Source organism: Coregonus lavaretus (assembly GCF_964263955.1).
Source record: "Coregonus lavaretus genome assembly, contig: HAP1_SCAFFOLD_976, whole genome shotgun sequence".
Lineage (NCBI taxonomy): Eukaryota > Metazoa > Chordata > Actinopteri > Salmoniformes > Salmonidae > Coregonus > Coregonus lavaretus.
In genome coordinates, this window is record NW_028163454.1 from 1,000 (window position 1) to 25,402 (window position 24,403).

Sequence of the window (24,403 nt, forward strand, 5' to 3'; positions counted from 1 at the left end):
GACATCCAGGTAAAGACATGTTCATAGTTCACACTGTGGATGACATCCAGGTAAAGACATGTTCATAGTTCACACTGTGGATGACATCCAAGTAAATACATATTCATAGTTCACACTGTGGATGACATCCAGGTAAAGACATATTCATAGTTCACACTGTGGATGACATCCAGGTAAAGATATGTTCATAGTTCACACTGTGGATGACATCCAGGTAAAGACATATTCATAGTTCACACTGTGGATGACACCCAGGTAAAGACATGTTCATAGTTCACACTGTGGATGACATCCAGGTAAAGACATGTTCATAGTTCACACTGTGGATGACATCCAGGTAAAGACATGTTCATAGTTCACACTGTGGATGACATCCAGGTAAAGACATGTTCATAGTTCACACTGTGGATGACATCCAGGTAAAGACATGTTCATAGTTCACACTGTGGATGACATCCAGGTAAAGACATGTTCATAGTTCACACTGTGGATGACATCCAGGTAAAGACATGTTCATAGTTCACACTGTGGATGACATCCAGGTAAAGACATGTTCATAGTTCACACTGTGGATGACATCCAGGTAAAGACATATTCATAGTTCACACTGTGGATGACATCCAGGTAAATACATGTTCATAGTTCACACTGTGGATGACATCCAGGTGAGACGGATCTCTCTCTCTCTCTCTCTCTCTCTCTCTCTCTCTCTCTCTCTCTCTCTGTCTCTCTCTCTCTCTCTCTCTCTCTCTCTCTCTCTCTCTCTCTCTCTCTCTCTCTCTCTCTCTCTCTCTGTTTGCATGGTGATGTGTTACAGTTCCTTCCATTGTCTCATATCAGATAGCTCCATGGTGCTGTGTTCCTTCCATTGTCTCATATCAGATAGCTACATGGTGCTGTGTTCCTTCCATGAGTCAGCACGATTGTCTACACTGTATTTATTTAAAGACATGTCATGTCAGAATGACGGATGACAACGCGGTCCCCCCCCCCCCCTTAACTCTGTCTCCTCTCCACCTCGCTCCCCAGAGCCTGATCTCAGCCCATGACCAGTTCAAGGCCACCCTTCCAGAGGCTGACTGTGAGAGACAGGCCATTCTGAGCATCTACATGGAGGTACAGAAGATCGCCCAGAGCTACGGCATCTCTCCCGACCTCACCAACCCCTACAGTGACATCACACCAGCAGAGATAGGACTGAAATGGGACAAGGTAGCTACTAGCGTCTCAAGGTCCCAAATGCCACCCGATTCCTTATATAGCGCACTGCTTTTGACCAGAGCCTTTTTGGGACGCAGACAATGTCTGTTTTTTTGTGTGTTGTGCTGTGAATCTTTGTGTTAAAGCTCTTCAATCTCGATCCTGGAGACCCCTCAGGGTGTGCAGCAGGCTTTCATTACAGCACACTGCTAACACACCTGATTCACTAATCAATGGCTTGATGATTCGCTGATTAGTTCAATCAGGGGCGTTTGTGCTTGGCTTAGAACAAAAGCCCGGGGCCCAGTGGGATTGAAAAACCCTGCGTTAACTATAGACATAACCAGTTTCCCAGACACAGATTAAGCCCAGTCCTAAGACTAAAAAAAGCACTCAAATTAATATTCTGTGTTGGGGACACCGTCCCACAGTGTGAACCAGATACTATAGTGTTAACCCTTCCTGTGCTGGTCGATCAGGTGAAGAAGCTGGTTCCCCAGAGAAACGGTGTTCTCCAAGAGGAGCTAGCTAGACAGCATGCCAACGAGCGTCTCAGACGACAGTTTGCTGCCCAGGCCAACATCATCGGACCGTGGATCCAGACCCGGATGGAGGTGAGACAGATACCTACCTACCTGTCCTGACCTTTGGTCACCTGGCATCTGTACAACAGGCGGCTGGTGGCACCTTAATTGGGGAGGACGGGCTCACCGTAGCGGCTAGAACGAAATGAATGGAATCAAACACATGGGTTCTATTCCATTCACTCCATTCCAGCCATTATTTCGAGGTGTCCTCCCCTCACCTGCCTCCTGTGCTGTACACCTGTAGGGATCTGTACCTTCTAGGGTTGAGAGGATCAATTCCATTTCAATTCAGTCCGTTCAGGAAGTACATATTGGAATTTGGAATTTCAGTTGACTTCCTGAATGGAGGTAATTGCAATGGAATTGACCCGAACCGAACCATAGCGCCTAGGGCCCAAGCTGCATATTGAAAACCCACCAACCAACCAACTAAGCAACCATCCTGTTTTTAACAGATGCTAAACAGTGCCCTGCAGCTCAGGGGATGTTCTGAACAGAAACACAATGGCTACGTCCCAAATGGCTCCCTATCCCCTATATAGTGCACTACTTTAGACCAGATCCCTGTGGACCCTGGGCAAAGGCAGTGTGCACTATATAGGGGATAGGGAGCCATTTGGGACGCATCCGATGGTGATGATCACTTTTTTTTCTCCTCTCTCCACCAGGAGATCGGTCGTAGTTCCGTTGACATCGGAGGTTCTCTGGAGGACCAGATGAGCCAGCTGAAGCAGTTCGAACAGGTCATCATCAACTACAAGTGCAACATCGACAAGCTAGAGGGAGACCATCAACACATCCAAGAGTTCCTCATCTTCGACAACAAACACTCCAACTACACCATGGAGGTACGTGGCCTATTATGGGGCTTGAACAGTTCAGAGATCATTCTCACAAATACAATGTTGGGATCTGTTTTATGATACCGTTGCCTCACTCCTCTTGGCCTAATGGTTAAGCTGGTATTTTTCCACGCGGGAGACCGGGGTTCAGATCCCACCCTGTGACTTGGCTTTCGGCCTCGTGACCGGTAGACGGGGGTTCAGATCCCACCCTGTGACTTGGCCTTCAGCCTCCTCTCTCTCTCTCTCTCTCTCTCTGTCTCTCTCTGTCTCTGTCTCTCTCTCTCTCTCTCTCTCGCTGTCTCTCTGCAGCATATCCGTGTGGGTTGGGAGCAGCTGTTGACCACCATCGCTAGAACCATCAATGAGATCGAGACCCAGATTCTGACGCGGGACGCTAAGGGCATCAGCCAGCAACAGATGAACGAGTTCCGCCAGTCTTTCACTCACTTCGACAGGGTACTGTGTCCCTCTGTGTCCCTCTGTGTCTTTCCAGTGTCCCTGACCCTAACCCACTTCGACAGGGTGCTGTGTCCCTCTGTGTCTTTCCTCTAACCTTAACCTGCTGTGTCTCTCTGTGTCTTTCCAGTGTCCCTGACCCTAACCCACTTCGACAGGGTTGTGTGTCCCTCTGTGCCTCTCTGTGTCTTTCCAGTGTCCCTGACCCTAACCCACTTCGACAGGGTGCTGTGTCCCTCTGTGTCTTTCCTCTAATCTTAACCTGCTGTGCCTCTCTGTGTCTTTCCTCTAACCTTAACCTTCTGTGTCTTTCCAGTGTCCCTGACCCTAACCCACTTCGACAGGGTGCTGTGTCCCTCTGTGTCTCTCTGTGTCTTTCCAGTGTCCCTGACCCTAACCCACTTCGACAGGGTTGTGTATCCCTCTGTGTCTTAAGTGTCTCTGTCCTTTTCCTGTGTGGCGATGACATTTATATTTATTGTATCTAAGTCCAGGAATGTGACTTATCTAACTCAAGGCCTTGACCGCTTTTGGTTTGTAACTCACTTCTTAGTATTTAGTCAAATGTTTGTAATATTACGGGACGTTACAGATCAAAACACAATCCATGTGTGTGTGTGTGTGTGTGTGTGTGTGTGTGTGTGTGTGTGTGTGTGTGTGTGTGTGTGTGTGTGTGTGTGTGTGTGTGTGTGTGTGTGTGTGCGTGTGCGTGTGCGTGTGCGTGTGCGTGTGCGTGTGCGCGTGCAGGTAGCTTAGTGGTTAAGAGCGTTGTGCCAGTAACCGAAAGGTCTCTGGTTCTAATCCCCGAGCCGACTAGGTGAAAAATCTGTCGATGTGCCCTTGAGCAAGGCACTTAACCCTAATTGCTCCTGTAAATCGCTCTGGATAAACGTCGTCTGCTAAATGACTAAAATGTAAATGTGTTGGCTGTGTGGCTGCCTGCAGGACAGGTCTGGCAGACTGCCCTGTGAACAGTTCAAAGCTTGCCTGGTCAGCCTGAGTGAGACATAACAACCAGGTACTGACCAAACCATGTGCACCTGTTACTACACACTAACTCCTCCCCCTGGCATGGCAGCAGTCACATGTTGTGTGCTAACTTCGCTAACACAAGCAGTAACACCACCATTCAGCACTAGTTATAATAATAATAAAGTGACTTGTTCTCTGTAGGAGGTTAATGTTTGGTGTATATTGATCTCAAGGGGCTTCTCTCTAGACAGCTCAGCTCTCCACTTTACAGTATTATAATATATTCAGGGTATGTATTCATAAAGCCTCTCAGAGTAGGAGTGTTGATCTAGGATCAGTTTAGCCTTTTACATTCAAGTATATGGACAGGGGTGACCTGGTCCTAGATCAGCACTCCATATGGACAGGGGTGACCTGGTCCTAGATCAGCACTCCATATGGACAGGGGTGACCTGGTCCCAGATCAGCACTCCATATGGACAGGGGTTGACCTGGTCCTAGATCAGCACTCCATATGGACAGGGGTGACCTGGTCCTAGATCAGCACTCCATATGGACAGGGGTGACCTGGTCCCAGATCAGCACTCCATATGGACAGGGGTGACCTGGTCCTAGATCAGCACTCCATATGGACAGGGGGTGACCTGGTCCTAGATCAGCGCTCCTACTCTGAGAGGTTCCCTGAATACAGGCCCAGATGTGTATGTATAGTATTGTGTTGCTGTAGGTATCGCTGAAGGCAATATCTCTCTCTGTTAGAGAAACAATGGCATGGTGTTATCACAGGCCCTCCTCTCATCCAAGACACTGAATGAATGATCTTCTCTCTCTCTCTCTCTGTTCTTTGTCTTGTGCTTCTTGTCACTGTCTGTCTGTCTGCCTGTCTGTCTGCCTGCCTGCCTGCTTGCCTGCCTGCCTGCCTGTCTGTCTGTCTGTCTGTCTGTCTGTCTGTCTGTCTGTCTGTCTGTCTGCCTGTCTGCCTGTCTGCCTGTCTGCCTGCCTGTCTGCCTGTCTGTCTGTCTGTCTGTCTGTCTGTCTGTCTGTACGTCTGTCTGTCTGTCTGTCTGTCTGCCTGTCCGTTTGTCTGTCTGTCTGACCATCTATCTGTCTGTTGTCTCCTCTATTCCTCTCCTTGTCATATCCACTATCCCCCTCTCCCCCTCCCTCCCCACACCTCTCCTTGTCATATCCACACTGGACTCTCTCACCCTGTACCCCCATCCTCCATCCCCTGTCATTGGACATGTGGCTTGGTCTGTCTCTCCATTGCCCTCTCTCCTCCCCTCCTCCTCTACCTCCTCCTCCTCTCCTCCTTCTCCACCTCTCCACTCTCTCTCCTCTACCTCTACCTCTACACTCCCCCCTCCTCTCCACTCCCCCCTCCTCTCCACTCCCCCCTCCTCTCCACACTCCCTCCTTCTCCTCCTCCTCTCCTCTCCACTCCCCCCTCCTCTCCACACTCCCTCCTTCTCCTCCTCCTCCTCCTCCTCCTCCTCTCCTCTCCACTCCCCCTCCTCCTCTCCACCCCCTTCCCTACCTCCTCCTCTCCACTCCCCCCTCCTCTCCACACTCCCTCCTTCTCCTTCTCCTCCTCCTCCTCCTCCTCCCCCTCCTCCTCTCCACTCCCCCTCCTCCTCTCCACCCCCTTCCCTACCTCCTCCTCTCCACTCCCCCCTCCTCTCCACACTCCCTCCTTCTCCTTCTCCTCCTCCTCCTCCTCCTCCACCACCTCTCCACTCCCCCCTCCTCTCCACTCCCCTCTCCTCTCCACTCCCCCTCCTCCTCTCCACCCCCTTCCCTACCTCCTCCTCTCCACTCCCCCCTCCTCTCCACACTCCCTCCTTCTCCTTCTCCTCCTCCTCCTCCTCCTCCACCACCTCTCCACTCCCCCCTCCTCTCCACTCCCCTCTCCTCTCCACTCCCTCTCCTCCTCCCCCTCCTCCTCCACCTCTCCACTCCTCTTCCTCCTCCCCCTCATCCTCCTCCTCCTCTCCCACCCTGCAGAAGAAGAAAGGAGGCATGGAGACGGATGACTTCAGAGCATGTCTGATCTCCATGGGCTACGATCTGGTAAATACATAGAATGAGCTGTCATAAGAGTGTCATAAGGGTGTCATAAGAGTGTCATAAGAGTGTCATAAGACTGTCATAAGACTGTCATAAGAGTGTCATAAGAATCTAAAGGCCTCACACGATCATTCTGACAAAACGTCCTCACTGTTAAGTAACCTGTCTTTAATAGTGAGTACATTTTGTCAGAATTATCAATATTAGCTTTCAGTGTATTTAAATGCCCAAGAATCATTGTGAAACTGTTGATCATGGTCCAAAATGCCCCCAGATATGCTGACTATTGGTGATGTGGTCTTTATCTTCCAGGGTCACTCAGTGGCTGCTCTGTCTCAAACCACTCCCTATTCACCACCTCTGACCAGGGACCATAGGGACCATAGGGCTCTGTTAAAAAGTAGTGCACTACATAGGGGATAGGCTGCCATTTGTGATGCAGCCACTAGAGAGAACAGCTGTCTAGGTCTGCAAGACAGACACACAGTCATTCATGCCCTCTGACCACGAGACAATACAGGCTCTTATTAATAATGGCAGAATCACCCCCAGTCACTTATACTGCTACAAGACCATGGCGCTTGCCTACGGAGCTGTGAGGGGAACGGCACCTCCGTACCTTCAGGCTCTGATCAGTCCCTACACCCAAATGAGGGCATTGCGTTCATCCACCTCTGGCCTGCTAGCCCCCCTACCTCTGCGGAAGCACAGTTCCCGCTCAGCCCAGTCAAAACTGTTCGCTGCTCTGGCACCCCAATGGTGGAACAGCGGAGTCACTCACCACCTTCCGGAGACACTTGAAACCCCACCTCTTTAAGGAATACCTGGGATAGGATAAAGTAATCCTTCTACCCCCCCCTTACCCCAACCCAAACCCCAACCCCAAAACTAAAAAAAAAAAAAAAACGTAAAGTGGTTATCCCACTGGCTATAAGGTGAATGCACCTATTTGTAAGTCGCTCTGGATAAGAGCGTCTGCTAAATGACGTAAATGTAAATGTAATACTGTAGATAATGATACGAAACCATGTCTCTCTCTCTCTCTCTGTTCCCCAAGCCATCACAATGACACCACACCACACATAGGGAATCCCATGATGTACAGTGGGGAAAAAAAGTATTTAGTCAGCCGCCAATTGTGCAAGTTCTCCCACTTAAAAAGATGAGAGAGGCCTGTAATTTTCATCATAGGTACACGTCAACTATGACAGACAGAATGAGAAAAAAAAATCCAGAAAATCACTTTGTAGGATTTTTAATGAATTTATTGGCAAACGATGGTGGAAAATAAGTATTTGGTCAATAACAAAAGTTTCTCAATACTTTGTTATATACCCTTTGTTGGCAATGACACAGGTCAAACGTTTTCTGTAAGTCTTCACAAGGTTTTCACACACTGTTGCTTGTATTTTGGCCCATTCCTCCATGCAGATCTCCTCTAGAGCAGTGATGTTTTGGGGCTGTCGCTGGGCAACACAGACTTTCAACTCCCTCCAAAGATTTTCTATGGGGTTGAGATCTGGAGACTGGCTAGGCCACTCCAGGACCTTGAAATGCTTCTTACGAAGCCACTCCTTCGTTGCCCGGGCGGTGTGTTTGGGATCATTGTCATGCTGAAAGACCCAGCCACGTTTCATCTTCAATGCCCTTGCTGATGGAAGGAGGTTTTCACTCAAAATCTCACGATACAAGACCCCATTCATTCTTTCCTTTACACGGATCAGTCGTCCTGGTCCCTTTGCAGAAAAACAGCCCAAAAGCATGATGTTTTCACCCCCATGCTTCACAGTAGGTATGGTGTTCTTTGGATGCAACTCAGCATTCTTTGTCCTCCAAACATGACGAGTTGAGTTTTTACCAAAAAGTTATATTTTGGTTTCATCTGACCATATGACATTCTCCCAATCCTCTTCTGGATCATCCAAATGCACTTCAGACGGGCCTGGACATGTACTGGCTTAAGCAGGGGGACACGTCTCGCACTGCAGGATTTGAGTCCCTGGCGGCGTAGTGTGTTACTGATGGTAGGCTTTGTTACTTTGGTCCCAGCTCTCTGCAGGTCATTCACTAGGTCCCCCCGTGTGGTTCTGGGATTTTTGCTCACCGTTCTTGTGATCATTTTGACCCCACGGGGTGAGATCTTGCGTGGATCCCCAGATTGAGGGAGATTATCAGTGGTCTTGTATGTCTTCCATTTCCTAATAATTGCTCCCACAGTTGATTTCTTCAAACCAAGCTGCTTACCTATTGCAGATTCAGTCTTCCCAGCCTGGTGCAAGTCTACAATTTTGTTTCTGGTGTCCTTTGACAGCTCTTTGGTCTTGGCCATTGTGGAGTTTGGAGTGTGACTGTTTGAGGTTGTGGACAGGTGTCTTTTATACTGATAACAAGTTCAAACAGGTGCCATTAATACAGGTAACGAGTGGAGGACAGAGGAGCCTCTTAAAGAAGAAGTTACAGGTCTGTGAGAGCCAGAAATCTTGCTTGTTTGTAGGTGACCAAATACTTATTTTCCACCATAATTTGCAAATAAATTCATAAAAAATCCTACAATGGGATTTTCTGGAAAAAAAATTCTCAATTTGTCTGTCATAGTTGACGTGTACCTATGATGAAAATTACAGGCCTCTCTCATCTTTTTAAGTGGGAGAACTTGCACAATTGGTGGCTGACTAAATACTTTTTTTCCCCACTGTATGCCAGGGATGTAAATGAAGGTGTGTTGTTTTTAGGTTGGTCACAAGGCCTTTGTCCTGTTACGTTTAATATGGAAGCGCTCTTGGAACATTCACTGGTCTCTCTCTGCAGTGCACAGACAACACCCTGTTGCCCGTACACTGACCTACTCTGTTGACCAGAGCACACAGGGCCTTGGTCAACACTAGTGCACTCTGTTGACCAGAGCACATAGGGCCCTTGGTCAACACTAGTGCACTGTAAAGGGACTAGGGTGCCATTTGGGACACAGACAGGCCACTGCTGATCCCTACTCTGACCTGCTAATCAAACATAACCCTTAACAGGGTTGGACATGAGTAATGTATCAAACATAACCCTTAACCGGGTTGGACATGACTAGCACAGCTATCTCATCTGTCTGTTAATCACAACGTGATTGACTCAATGTTAGCCTGCTTCCAGATCTGTTTGTTACGTCTCCTGACAATGACCATAGGAATTGGCAAGACAGCAACAACAGATCTGGGACCTGGCTAAATCAATGTGGCTGTTGTAATAAAGCAGCCTGATTATACTATGCTCTGTGATTTGTAGGGAGAGTCTGAGTTTGCCCGCATCATGTCTCTAGTGGATCCCAACGGGTCCAACAAGGTGACCTTCCAGTCCTTCGTTGACTTCATGACCAGAGAGACGTCCGACTCAGACACCTCAGAGCAGGTCCTGGCCTCCTTCAAGATCCTGGCTGCTGATAAGGTGGGGAGTGGTGGTTCTCTCTGTCTCATTCACTTGCTTTCTCTCTCACGCTTTGTTTTATCTGTCTCGCGCACGCTTACTTTCTCGCACGCTTTCTCTCTCTCTCTCTCTCTCTCTCTCTCTCTCTCTCTCTCTCTCCCTCTCTCTCTCGCTCTCTGTCTTTATCTAGTCAAGTCAAGTCACAATGGTATTTAAAGTTTATTTTACAATGTCATCTCAAATGTGGTCACTAATGTCTCTCTGTTGTATCCTTTCCATAGCCCTTCATCCTGCTGGAGGAGCTGCGTAGAGAGCTGCCCCCAGAGCAGGCAGAATACTGTATCGCCAGGATGCCCCTCTACAATGGGCCTGATGGGGTCCCAGGGGCCCTGGACTACAGTGCCTTCTCCACTGCCCTCTATGGGGAGAGCGACCTCTAGCGTCACAACCCCGGAACTGCACCCTGACCTGCTATCAGTCGCTCCCACTTTGTCCCCACACATTTACATCTAAACAGATACATATTTTTGACCGGTACTAAAGGAATTTAAATGTTTGAGAAATACAAAGCATTTTAAAGCAGTTTCATGAGTGTCATTTCTAAAGAGTAGGGAGAAATATTTACTTCAAAGGACTGAGCAGGATTCATTCACTAGATTTTAAAAATGATGATGCAATAAATGTGAAATTACATGTAATTCGCATAAAAATAATTTACACATAAGAGGAACTTACACATAAGAAGCGCTACTGAGTTATTTACTAGTCACCTGTGGAGAACTAAAGATATGAATTCATGAGAAGCTTGTATTGTATGAGTGCTTGCATTGTTCTAAATTATTACATAAAAAAACAGGGGATGTTTTTGCCTCCCCTGTTCAGAGCCTAAAATGAATGGAAAAAGGACCCAGTATGTTAACAGCCTGGTCCCAGATCAGTTTGTGCTCTGGCCTACTACATTGTCAATCCAATGTCTGGCAAGAGAGCAGAAACAGACTGGCACCCAGGCTACATTATCATTCACCCAGGCTACATTATCATTCACCCAGGCTACATTATCATTCACCCAGGCTACATTATCATTCACCCAGGCTACATTATCATTAACACAGGCTACATTATCATTCACAAAGGCTACATTATACTTCATTTCACCCAGGCTACATTATCATTCACCCAGGCTACATTATAATACATTTCACCCAGGCTACATTATCATTCGCCCAGGCTACATTATCATTCACCCAGGCTACATTATCATTCACCCAGGCTACATTATCATTCACCCAGGCTACATTATCATTCACCCAGGCTACATTATCATTCACCCAGGCTATATTATCATTCACCCAGGCTACATTATCATTCACCCAGGCTACATTATCATTAACACAGGCTACATTATCATTCACAAAGGCTACATTATACTTCATTTCACCCAGGCTACATTATCATTCACCCAGGCTACATTATAATACATTTCACCCAGGCTACATTATCATTCGCCCAGGCTACATTATCATTCACCCAGGCTACATTATCATTCACCCAGGCTACATTATCATTCACCCAGGCTACATTATCATTCACCCAGGCTACATTATAATACATTTCACCCAGGCTACATTATCATTCGCCCAGGCTACATTATCATTCACCCAGGCTACATTATCATTCACCCAGGCTACATTATCATTCACCCAGGCTACATTATCATTCACCCAGGCTACATTATCATTCACCCAGGCTACATTATCATTCACCCAGGCTACCAGTATGCCAGAACTGCAGTTCTGTTTATTGTCAAAATGAGTGAAAAGTTGGCTTTCATGATTAGAGTAGAGTGATCTTGAGTCAGTCTAGCATTATCCCCACTAATGTTTAGGGTTACGCTTGGGGGAGGGGAATCTGATCCAAGGTCTTAATGTTTAGGGTTCCGCTCGGGGGAGGGGAAGCTGATCCAAGGTCTTAATGTTTAGGGTTCCGCTCGGGGGAGGGGAAGCTGAACCTAGGTCTGTACCTAGGGAAAACTTCACCCCAGAGCCTCATGATATAACAGTAAACTAGGCCGTGTTGATGCCAGAAACATACAATAATGTAACTGTAAAAGAACAAACTGTTTGTCTGGGTAAAACTACAATCTTAGTCCCCTCAGCCGCTGGGGTGGAGGTGCCATGAGTCTGAAGTTGAAGCAATACTAGTGTAAGACAAACAAGCAGAAAATAAACTCAGTAATTAAAACGTTGATGTGGTTTTTCTTCTGTTTTGCTGAACGTTCTTAATAGCCTACCTGTTGATTAGGCCACAATACATGCATATGCATATTTTGTTTCTTTTAGGACATGTTTTTTTCCTCAGACTTTATTTTCTAGGCTTTGTGATTCTTTGCAAGTTATGTAAGAAAATAACATCAATGGAAGTCTATACATTTCCAGACATGATTTTTAAACGCGTTATAAATACAGGCTTGGTATCTGTGTCAAACCCACTTTCCCCTTTCAGGGAGCTGTCACCTTGAACATGTAATCAGTGAGCTAGACCTTTCACGCCATGTTGTAGCAAAGTTCTGTACTAGATGTTCCCTCAACGTTACTCAATGAAAGCTGCGCATGCGTGGTTCTGCAGCTCCTACACAGCAAGACGGAGAAAAGTTTCTCTGCTGATTTACGGGACGTGGAGTCGACAAGCAGACGCCGGCGGTGTCAACATACTTCTCCGTGTGCAGTGGAGGTTCCTCGTCAGGCCGTTTTTGTTCCTTTGGAGTGAAAAATAAGAAGAATACAAGCCATGGCTCCTACAATGCATGAGAGCTCAACAAAAAAAGGTAAACTGTTGCAACTTGCTGGTTTAGTATTTAGCTAGATATCAGCTGGCTGGCTAGCAGCTGTCAGTGACTAGCTAGCTAGTCCACATTGGTTAGCTAGCTAGCTAGCTGTATATCCACGTGAACTTATGGTCGACATTGTTTCAGCCAGCTAGCCTAAATGCTAAACGTTTTTTTTTTTTTGTATTTGTTTATAGATAGCGAGCTAGTCAATATGTGCTAGCTGCATGTTCCACTGCCTGGTAGAGTAACGTTGGCAAAACATGACAAAGAGTTAGACTGTTAGCAGGGAACATTTCGTTCTAGCTTCTAAGTTTGGGTCAGAATGTCACGACACCAGGGGTGTATTCATTATGCTTATCCTGGTGCAAAACGTTTCTTAAACTGAAGCAAACGGAACGAAACGGCGAGGGACCTACCTGAATTTGTCCAATAGAAACTCTCGTTTTAGTTGCAAAACGTGCAACTAGAGTTTCTAATGGACAAATCAATGTAGTTCTAAACCCCGTTTCGTTCCGTTAGTTTCCGTGGGGGTGGCTGGCCTGTCAAGTGTACATCACATCTATGTAAACAAACAAGCGAGCTAACTAACATCTTAGATCAGGGATGGGCAACTGGTGGGCCTTTTGTAGGCCCGGGGATGACCCCCCCCCCCCCAATATCACTGTTGGGAGTTAGAATAGTAGAAAACACCAGGTGCAATTTCGACATTTGGTTGTGCATCAACAGTTTTTCTCTTGATATATTGGTCACTGACAGTCACTCAATTGCCCATGTCAGCTACGTTTTTTTAAAAGATTGGTAAATTAGTCTAGCGGCCAGCTAATAATAATAATAATAATAATAATAATATCTAAACTTGTAGTAATCTTGCTTTGAAACTGCAACATTTTCTCAACGCCCCATGGCAAAATGTGTAGAATTGCAGGAAATTAACTCTTAAAACGTTTTTTCTCTCCACTGTCAAGAGGGGGGGCTGCTAAAATGTTTTGCTCGCAAGTTGGGGCCCCCAAAAGGCTAGGGCAGGCTCTGACTGCATGTGTTGGTATGGATGTGGGAATGCAGACCCCCCCCACCCCCCCTTCAGATGTTTAGTGGCCCCACCCCCGTCAACGTTGTCCATCCCTGGACTCAGCTAGTACTGAACAGCACTGGAATTCACTGGCAGCATTCACCACCACTGGTGTAATGGTCTAATTCACTGCCAGCATTCACCACCACTGGTGTAATGGTCTAATTCACTGCCAGCATTCACCACCACTGGTGTAATGGTCTAATTCACTGGCAGCATTCACCACCACTGGTGTAATGGTCTAATTCGCTGCCAGCATTCACCACCACTGGTGTAATGGTCTAATTCGCTGCCAGCATTCACCACCACTGGTGTAATGGTCTAATTCGCTGCCAGCATTCACCACCACTGGTGTAATGGTCTAATTCGCTGCCAGCATTCACCACCACTGGTGTAATGGTCTAATTCGCTGCCAGCATTCACCACCACTGGTGTAATGGTCTAATTCGCTGCCAGCATTCACCACCACTGGTGTAATGGTCTAATTCGCTGCCAGCATTCACCACCACTGGTGTAATGGTCTAATTCGCTGCCAGCATTCACCACCACTGGTGTAATGGTCTAATTCGCTGCCAGCATTCACCACCACTGGTGTAATGGTCTAATTCGCTGCCAGCATTCACCACCACTGGTGTAATGGTCTAATTCGCTGCCAGCATTCACCACCACTGGTGTAATGGTCTAATTCGCTGCCAGCATTCACCACCACTGGTGTAATGGTCTAATTCGCTGCCAGCATTCACCACCACTGGTGTAATGGTCTAATTCGCTGCCAGCATTCACCACCACTGGTGTAATGGTCTAATTCGCTGCCAGCATTCACCACCACTGGTGTAATGGTCTAATTCGCTGCCAGCATTCACCACCACTGGTGTAATGGTCTAATTCGCTGCCAGCATTCACCACCACTGGTGTAATGGTCTAATTCGCTGCCAGCATTCACCACCACTGGTGTAATGGTCTAATTCGCTGCCAGCATTCACCACCACTGGTGTAATGGTCTAATTCGCTGCCAGCATTCACCACCACTGGTGTAATGGTCTAATCCGCTGCCAGCATTCACCACCACTGGTGTAATGGTCTAATCCGCTGCCAGCATTCACCACCACTGGTGTAATGGTCTAATCCGCTGCCAGCATTCACCACCACTGGTGTAATGGTCTAATCCGCTGCCAGCATTCACCACCACTGGTGTAATGGTCTAATTCGCTGCCAGCATTCACCACCACTGGTGTAATGGTCTAATTCGCTGCCAGCATTCACCACCACTGGTGTAATGGTCTAATTCGCTGCCAGCATTCACCACCACTGGTGTAATGGTCTAATTCGCTGCCAGCATTCACCACCACTGGTGTAATGGTCTAATTCGCTGCCAGCATTCACCACCACTGGTGTAATGGTCTAATTCGCTGCCAGCATTCACCACCACTGGTGTAATGGTCTAATTCGCTGCCAGCATTCACCACCACTGGTGTAATGGTCTAATTCACTGCCAGCATTCACCACCACTGGTGTAATGGTCTAATCACTGCCAGCATTCACCACCACTGGTGTAATGGTCTAATCACTGCTGTAACTAACTTTATGACTAACTTCTACTGGTTTGCAAGATATCAAACAGATGTCATGAGACTGGACAGCTAGTCAGTGTTGTCAAACCAGCTACCAGGTACTGAGCATTTTCAGGAAGTGAAAGTCAGACAGCCAGCAGGACCAATGAGTGGAGTCAGAAACACGATGCACCTGCATGGGGAGCTGTCAGGTAAAGATGTTGTCAGGTAAAGATGTTGTCAGGTAAAGATGTTGTCAGGTAAAGATGTTGTCAGGTAAAGATGTTGTCAGGTAAAGATGTTGTCAGGTAGATATGTTGTCAGGTAGAGATGTTGTCAGGTAAAGATGTTGTCAGGTAAAGATGTTGTCAGGTAAAGATGTTGTCAGGTAGAGATGTTGTCAGGTAGAGATGCTGTCAGGTAGAGATGCTGTCAGGTAAAGATGTTGTCAGGTAGAGATGTTGTCAGGTAGAGATGTTGTCAGGTAGAGATGTTGTCAGGTAGAGATGTTGTCAGGTAGAGATGTTGTCAGGTAGAGATGTTGTCAGGTAAAGATGCTGTCAGGTAAAGATGCTGTCAGGTAAAGATGCTGTCAGGTAAAGATGCTGTCAGGTAGAGATGTTGTTGCCATGTACAGTGTTATGAAGAAGACCCTCTAAAGGATCACCTTATCAATGACATTATTTCAACCTGATGCATCAGAAGATGGCTCAGTAAAGTGTTTTCAATGTGGTCATCAGGTCAGATTCACAGCCCGACTATTAGACTGTAAACTGACTGTATCCACTCCATGTAGCTACAGGAGGCCCTAGCAGACCTTCCCTACTGACTGTATCCACTCCATGTAGTTACAGGAGGCCCTAGCAGACCTTCCCTACTGACTGTATCCACTCCATGTAGTTACAGGAGGCCCTAGCACACCTTCCCTACTGACTGTATCCACTCCATGTAGTTACAGGAGGCCCTAGCAGACCTTCCCTACTGACTGTATCCACTCCATGTAGTTACAGGAGGCCCTAGCACACCTTCCCTACTGACTGTATCCACTCCATGTAGTTACAGGAGGCCCTAGCACACCTTCCCTACTGACTGTATCCACTCCATGTAGTTACAGGAGGCCCTAGCAGACCTTCCCTACTGACTGTATCCACTCCATGTAGTTACAGGAGGCCCTAGCAGACCTTCCCTACTGACTGTATCCACTCCATGTAGCTACAGGAGGCCCTAGCAGACCTTCCCTACTGACTGTATCCACTCCATGTAGTTACAGGAGGCCCTAGCAGACCTTCCCTACTGACTGTATCCACTCCATGTAGTTACAGGAGGCTCTAGCAGACCTTCTCTACTGACTGTATCCACTCCATGTAGTTGCAGGAGGCCCTAGCAGACCTTCCCTACTGACTGTATCCACTCCATGTAGTTACAGGAGGCCCTAGCAGACCTTCCCTACTGACTGTATCCACTCCATGTAGTTACAGGAGGCCCTAGCAGACCTTCCCTACTGACTGTATCCACTCCATGTAGTTACAGGAGGCCCTAGCAGACCTTCCCTACTGACTGTATCCACTCCATGTAGTTACAGGAGGCCCTAGCAGACCTTCCCTACTGACTGTATCCACTCCATGTAGTTACAGGAGGCCCTAGCACACCTTCCCTACTGACTGTATCCACTCCATGTAGTTACAGGAGGCCCTAGCAGACCTTCCCTACTGACTGTATCCACTCCATGTAGTTACAGGAGGCCCTAGCAGACCTTCCCTACTGACTGTATCCACTCCATGTAGTTACAGGAGGCCCTAGCAGACCTTCCCTACTGACTGTATCCACTCCATGTAGTTACAGGAGGCCCTAGCAGACCTTCCCTACGGACTGTATCCACTCCATGTAGTTACAGGAGGCCCTAGCAGACCTGCCCTACTGACTGTATCCACTCCATATAGTTACAGGAGGCCCTAGCAGACCTTCCCTACTGACTGTATCCACTCCATATAGTTACAGGAGGCCCTAGCAGACCTTCCCTACTGACTGTATCCACTCCATGTAGTTACAGGAGGCCCTAGCAGACCTTCCCTACTGACTGTATCCACTCCATGTAGCTACAGGAGGCCCTAGCAGACCTTCCCTGCTGACTGTATCCACTCCATATAGCTACAGGAGGCCCTAGCAGACCTTCCCTACTGACTTTATCCACTCCATGTAGTTACAGGAGGCCCTAGCAGACCTTCCCTACTGACTGTATCCACTCCATGTAGTTACAGGAGGCCCTAGCAGACCTTCCCTACTGACTGTATCCACTCCATGTAGTTACAGGAGGCCCTAGCACACCTTCCATACTGACTGTATCCACTCCATGTAGCTACAGGAGGCCCTAGCAGACCTTCCCTACTGACTGTATCCACTCCATATAGCTACAGGAGGCCCTAGCAGACCTTCCCTACTGACTGTATCCACTCCATATAGCTACAGGAGGCCCTAGCAGACCTTCCCTACTGACTGTATCCACTCCATGTAGCTACAGGAGGCCCTAGCAGACCTTCCCTACTGACTGTATCCACTCCATGTAGCTACAGGAGGCCCTAGCAGACCTTCCCTACTGACTGTATCCACTCCATGTAGTTACAGGAGGCCCTAGCAGACCTTCCCTACTGACTGTATCCACTCCATGTAGCTACAGGAGGCCCTAGCAGACCTTCCCTACTGACTGTATCCACTCCATGTAGTTACAGGAGGCCCTAATCAGGCCTACTACTGTTTCTGTCGTCTGCAAACTTGATGATTGAGTTGGAGGCTTGCGTGGCCACGCAGTCATGGGTGAACAGGGAGTACAGGAGGGGGCTGAGCACGCACCCTTGTGGGGCCCCTGTGTTGAGGATCAGCGCAGTGGCAGTGTTGTTGCCAACCTTCACCACCTGGGAGCGGCCCGTCAGGAAGTCCAGGACCCAGTTGCACAGGGCGGGGTTCAGACCCAGGGTCCTGAGCTTAATGATGAGCTTGGAGGGTACTATGGTGTTGAAGGCTGAGCTATAGTCAATGAACAGCATTCTGACGTAGGTATTCCTCTTGACCAGGTGGGATAGGGCAGTGTACAGTGTGATGGTGAATTGCATCGTCTGTGGATCTATTGGGGCGGTAAGCAAATTGAAGTGGGTCTAGGGTGGCAGGTAATGTAGAGGTGATATGATCCTTAACCAGCCTCTCAAAGCACTTCATGATGACAGAAGTGAGTGCTACGGGGCGATAGTCATTTAGTTCAGTTACCTTTGCTTTCTTGGGTACAGCAACAATGGTGGACATCTTGAAGCAAGTGGGGACAGCAGACTGGGATAGGGAGGGATTGAATATGTCCGTAAATACTCCAGCCAGCTGGTCTGCGCATGCTCTGAGGACGGGGCTAGGGATGCCGTTTGGGCCGGACTACTTGCGAGGGTCTTATGTCTTACTCACGTCGGCCACGGAGAACGAGAGCCCACAGTCCTCGGGAGCGGGCCCCGTCGGTGGCAGTGGGTTATCCTCAAAGCTGGCGAAGAAGGTTTTTTTAGCTTGTCCGGGAGCGAGACGTCGGGGTCCGTGACGTGGCTGGTTTTCCCTTTGTGTAATCCGTGGCTGTCTGTAGGTCCCTGCCACGTACGTCTCGTGTCTGAGCCGTTTGAATTGACTCGGGGAAGAGGATCAGAGTATAATACATAGCTCTATTTCTACGTGTTTCATATGTTCTACATACACTGACTGGAATATATTTCACCTAGCAGGCGCCAGGCTCGGGGAGGCGTTAGGGAAGAGGATCATGATTCTAGATCCGGGGACGGGAACATGTCCTAACCTTATTAACATGTAATATGCTAACTGCATACCTCAGGTGCTGGCCCCAGCAGACCTGCCCTAGAGGCCGAGCTCAGGGAGGTGTTGGGGAAGAGGATCATGATTCTAGATGGAGGGATGGGCACCATGATCCAGGAGAGGCGATTGGAGGAGGAGCACTTCAGGGGGGAGGAGTTTAAAAACCACACCCACAGCCTGAAGGGCAACAACGACCTGCTGAGCATCACCCAGAGTGACGTAATCTACAATATTCACAAGGTACAGTGATGTCATCTACAATATACACAAGGTACAGTGATGTCATCTACAATATACACAAGGTACAGTGATGTCATCCACAATATACACAAGGTACAGTGATGTCATCTACAACATACACAAGGTACAGTGATGTCATCTACAATATACACAAGGTACAGTGATGTCATCTACAACATACACACGGTACAGTGATGTCATCTACACCATACACACGGTACAGTGATGTCATCTACACCATACACAAGGTACAGTGATGTCATCTACACCATACACAAGGTACAGTGATGTCATCTACAATATACACAAGGTACAGTGATGTCATCTACAATATACACAAGGTACAGTGATGTCATCCACAATATACACAAGGTACAGTGATGTCATCTACAAGGTACACAAGGTACAGTGATGTCATCTACACCATACACAAGGTACAGTGATGTCATCTACACCATACACACGGTACAGTGATGTCATCTACACCATACACAAGGTACAGTGATGTCATCTACAATATACACAAGGTACAGTGATGTCATCTACAATATACACAAGGTACAGTGATGTCATCCACAATATACACAAGGTACAGTGATGTCATCTACAACATACACACGGTACAGTGATGTCATCTACACCATACACACGGTACAGTGATGTCATCTACACCATACACAAGGTACAGTGATGTCATCTACAAGGTACACAAGGTACAGTGATGTCATCTACACCATACACAAGGTACAGTGATGTCATCTACACCATACACAAGGTACAGTGATGTCATCTACAACATACACCAGGTACAGTGATGTCATCTACAACATTCACAAGGTACAGTGATGTCATACACAATATACACAAGGTACAGTGATGTCATCTACAACATACACACGGTACAGTGATGTCATCTACACCATACACACGGTACAGTGATGTCATCTACACCATACACAAGGTACAGTGATGTCATCTACAAGGTACACAAGGTACAGTGATGTCATCTACACCATACACAAGGTACAGTGATGTCATCTACACCATACACAAGGTACAGTGATGTCATCTACAACATACACCAGGTACAGTGATGTCATCTACACCATACACACGGTACAGTGATGTCATCTACACCATACACAAGGTACAGTGATGTCATCTACAATATACACAAGGTACAGTGATGTCATCTACAATATACACAAGGTACAGTGATGTCATCTACAACATACACCAGGTACAGTGATGTCATCTACACCATACACACGGTACAGTGATGTCATCTACACCATACACAAGGTACAGTGATGTCATCCACAATATACACAAGGTACAGTGATGTCATCTACAACATACACACGGTACAGTGATGTCATCTACACCATACACACGGTACAGTGATGTCATCTACACCATACACAAGGTACAGTGATGTCATCTACAAGGTACACAAGGTACAGTGATGTCATCTACACCATACACAAGGTACAGTGATGTCATCTACACCATACACACGGTACAGTGATGTCATCTACAAGGTACACAAGGTACAGTGATGTCATCTACACCATACACACGGTACAGTGATGTCATCTACAAGGTACACAAGGTACAGTGATGTCATCTACACCATACACAAGGTACAGTGATGTCATCTACACCATACACAAGGTACAGTGATGTCATCTACAACATTCACAAGGTACAGTGATGTCATCTACAACATTCACACGGTACAGTGATGTCATCTACAACATACACACGGTACAGTGATGTCATCTACAACATACACACGGTACAGTGATGTCATCTACACCATACACACGGTACAGTGATGTCATCTACACCATACACACGGTACAGTGATGTCATCTACACCATACACACGGTACAGTGATGTCATCTACACCATACACACGGTACAGTGATGTCATCTACAAGGTACACAAGGTACAGTGATGTCATCTACACCATACACAAGGTACAGTGATGTCATCTACACCATACACAAGGTACAGTGATGTCATCTACACCATACACACGGTACAGTGATGTCATCTACAACATACACACGGTACAGTGATGTCATCTACACCATACACACGGTACAGTGATGTCATCTACAAGGTACACAAGGTACAGTGATGTCATCTACACCATACACAAGGTACAGTGATGTCATCTACACCATACACAAGGTACAGTGATGTCATCTACAACATTCACAAGGTACAGTGATGTCATCTACAATATACACAAGGTACAGTGATGTCATCTACAACATACACAAGGTACAGTGATGTCATCTACAACATTCACACGGTACAGTGATGTCATCTACAACATACACACGGTACAGTGATGTCATCTACAACATACACACGGTACAGTGATGTCATCTACACCATACACACGGTACAGTGATGTCATCTACACCATACACACGGTACAGTGATGTCATCTACACCATACACACGGTACAGTGATGTCATCTACACCATACACACGGTACAGTGATGTCATCTACACCATACACACGGTACAGTGATGTCATCCACAACATACACAAGGTACAGTGATGTCATCTACAACATACACAAGGTACAGTGATGTCATCTACAACATACACACGGTACAGTGATGTCATCTACAATGTACACTACCGTTTAAAAGTTTGGGGTCACTTAGAAATGTCCTTGTTTTCCATGAAAACATACATGAAATGAGTTTCAATAGGAAATACAGCAAAATGAATAGGAAATGTAGTCATTGACAAGGTTAGAAATAATGAATTTTAAGTGAAATAATAATTGTGTCCTTCAAACTTTGCTTTCGTCAAAGAATCCTCCATTTGCAGCAATTACAGCCTTGCAGACCTTTGGCATTCTCGTTGTGAATTTGTTGAGGTAATCTGAAGAGATTTCACACCATGCTTCCTGAAGCACCTCCCACAAGTTGGATTGGCTTGATGGGCACTTCCTACGTACCATACGGTCAAGCTGCTCCCACAAGATCCGGTGACTGGTTATTGCATAGTTTGGAGCTTTGCTTTGGGTCATTGTCTTGTTGTAGGAGGAAATTGGCTCCAATCAAGTGCCGTCCACAGGGTATGGCATGGCGTTGCAAAATGGAGTGATAGCCTTCCTTCTTCAAGATCCCTTTTACCCTGTATACATTTCCCACTTTACCACCACCAAAGCACCCCCAGACCATCACATTGCCTCCACCATGCTTGACAGATGGCATCAAGCACTCCTCCAGCATCTTTTCATTTGGTCTGCGTCTCACAAATGTTCTTCTTTGTGATCCGAACACCTCAAACTTCGATTCGTCTGTCCATAACACTTTTTTCCAATCTTCCTCTGTCCAGTGTCTGTGTTCTTTTCCCCATCTTAATCTTTTATTTTTATTGGCCAGGCTTTTTCTTTGCAACTCTGCCTAGAAGGTCAGCATCCCGGAGTCGCCTCTTCACTGTTGACGTTGAGACTGGTGTTTTGCGGGTACTATTTAATGAAGCTGCCAGTTGAGGACCTGTGAGGCGTCTGTTTCTCAAACTAGACACTCTAATGTATTTGTCCTCTTGCTCAGTTGTGCACCGGGGCCTCCCACTCCTCTTTCTATTCTGGTTAGAGCCAGTTTGCGCTGTTCTGTGAAGGGAGTAGTACACAGCGTTGTACGAGATCTTCAGTTTCTTGGCAATTTCTCGCATGGAATAATCTTCATTTCTCAGAACAAGAATAGACTGATGAGTTTCAGAAGAAAGTTATTTGTTTCTGGCCATTTTGAGCCTGTAATCAAACCCACAATTGCTGATGCTCCAGATACTCAACTAGTCTCAAGAAGGCCAGTTTTATTGCTTCTTTAATCAGCACAACAGTTTTCAGCTGTGCTAACATAATTGCAAAAGGGTTTTCTAATGATTAATTAGCCTTTTAAAATGATAAACTTGGATTAGCAAACACAACGTGCCATTGGAACACAGGACTGATGGTTGCTGATAATGGGCCTCTGTACGCCTCTGTAGATATTCCATAAAAAATCAGCCGTTTTCAGTTACAACAGCCATTTACAACATTAACAATGTCTACACTGTATTTCTGATCAATTTAATGTTATTTTAATGGACAAAAAAATTGCTTTTCTTTCGAAAACAAGTACATTTCTAAGTGACCCCAAACTTTTGAACGGTAGTGTACACAAGGTACAGTGATGTCATCTACAACGTACACACGGTACAGTGATGTCATCTACAATGTACACAAGGTACAGTGATGTCATCTACAATGTACACAAGGTACAGTGATGTCATCTACAATGTACACAAGGTACAGTGATGTCATCTACAATGTACACAAGGTACAGTGATGTCGTCAACAATATACACTGCTCAAAAAAATAAAGGGAACACTTAAACAACACAATGTAACTCCAAGTCAATCACACTTCTGTGAAATCAAACTGTCCACTTAGGTGCTTTCACTCTAGTGGTAGCATGAGACGGAGTCTACAACCCACACAAGTGGCTCAGGTAGTGCAGCTCATCCAGGATGGCACATCAATGCGAGCTGTGGCAAGAAGGTTTGCTGTGTCTGTCAGCGTAGTGTCCAGAGCATGGAGGCGCTACCAGGAGACAGGCTAGTACATCAGGAGACGTGGAGGAGGCCGTAGGAGGGCAACAACCCAGCAGCAGGACTGCTACCTCCGCCTTTGTGTAAGGAGAAGCAGGAGGAGCACTGCCAGAGCCCTGCAAAATGACCTCCAGCAGGCCACAAATGTGCATGTGTCTGCTCAAACGGTCAGAAACAGACTCCATGAGGGTGGTATGAGGGCCCGACATCCACAGGTGGGGGTTGTGCTTACAGCCCAACACCGTGCAGGACATTTGGCATTTGCCAGAGAACACCAAGATTGGCAAATTCGCCACTGGCGCCCTGTGCTCTTCACAGATGAAAGCAGGTTCACACTGAGCATGTGACAGACGTGACAGAGTCTGGAGACGCCGTGGAGAACGTTCTGCTGCCTGCAACATCCTCCAGCATGACCGGTTTGGCGGTGGGTCAGTTATGGTGTGGGGTGGCATTTCTTTGGGGGGCCGCACAGCCCTCCATGTGCTCGCCAGAGGTAGCCTGACTGCCATTAGGTACCGAGATGAGATCCTCAGACCCCTTGTGAGACCATATGCTAGTGCGGTTGGCCCTGGGTTCCTCCTAATGCAAGACAATGCTAGACCTCATGTGGCTGGAGTGTGTCAGCAGTTCCTGCAAGAGGAAGGCATTGATGCTATGGACTGGCCCGCCCGTTCCCCAGACCTGAATCCAATTGAGCACATCTGGGACATC

The 24,403-nt window shown here is 47.0% G+C and overlaps 2 protein-coding genes across 2 annotated transcripts in view; both read left to right on the plus strand.

Moving 5' to 3' along the window:
* Nucleotides 1–632: 632 nt before the first annotated feature.
* LOC311118127 (alpha-actinin-2-like) lies at nt 633–10,117 on the plus strand (the record flags this gene model as incomplete). The annotated part of the gene is made up of 8 exons (XM_084192998.1): nt 633–665; nt 1,030–1,212; nt 1,680–1,814; nt 2,456–2,635; nt 2,942–3,088; nt 6,065–6,130; nt 9,401–9,559; nt 9,820–10,117. The coding sequence occupies 8 exons, from the start codon at nt 633–635 to the stop codon at nt 9,976–9,978; spliced, it is 1,062 nt and encodes a 353-aa protein (XP_084049124.1). The 3' UTR covers nt 9,979–10,117.
* A 2,033-nt stretch (nt 10,118–12,150) lies between these two features.
* Nucleotides 12,151–24,403, plus strand: part of LOC311118130 (methionine synthase-like) — an 81,997-nt gene continuing 69,744 nt past the window's right edge. Inside the window, 2 exon segments of the mRNA XM_084192999.1 lie at nt 12,151–12,362; nt 18,841–19,061. Of these exon segments, the coding sequence (XP_084049125.1) occupies nt 12,326–12,362; nt 18,841–19,061 (258 nt within the window). The 5' untranslated portion in view covers nt 12,151–12,325.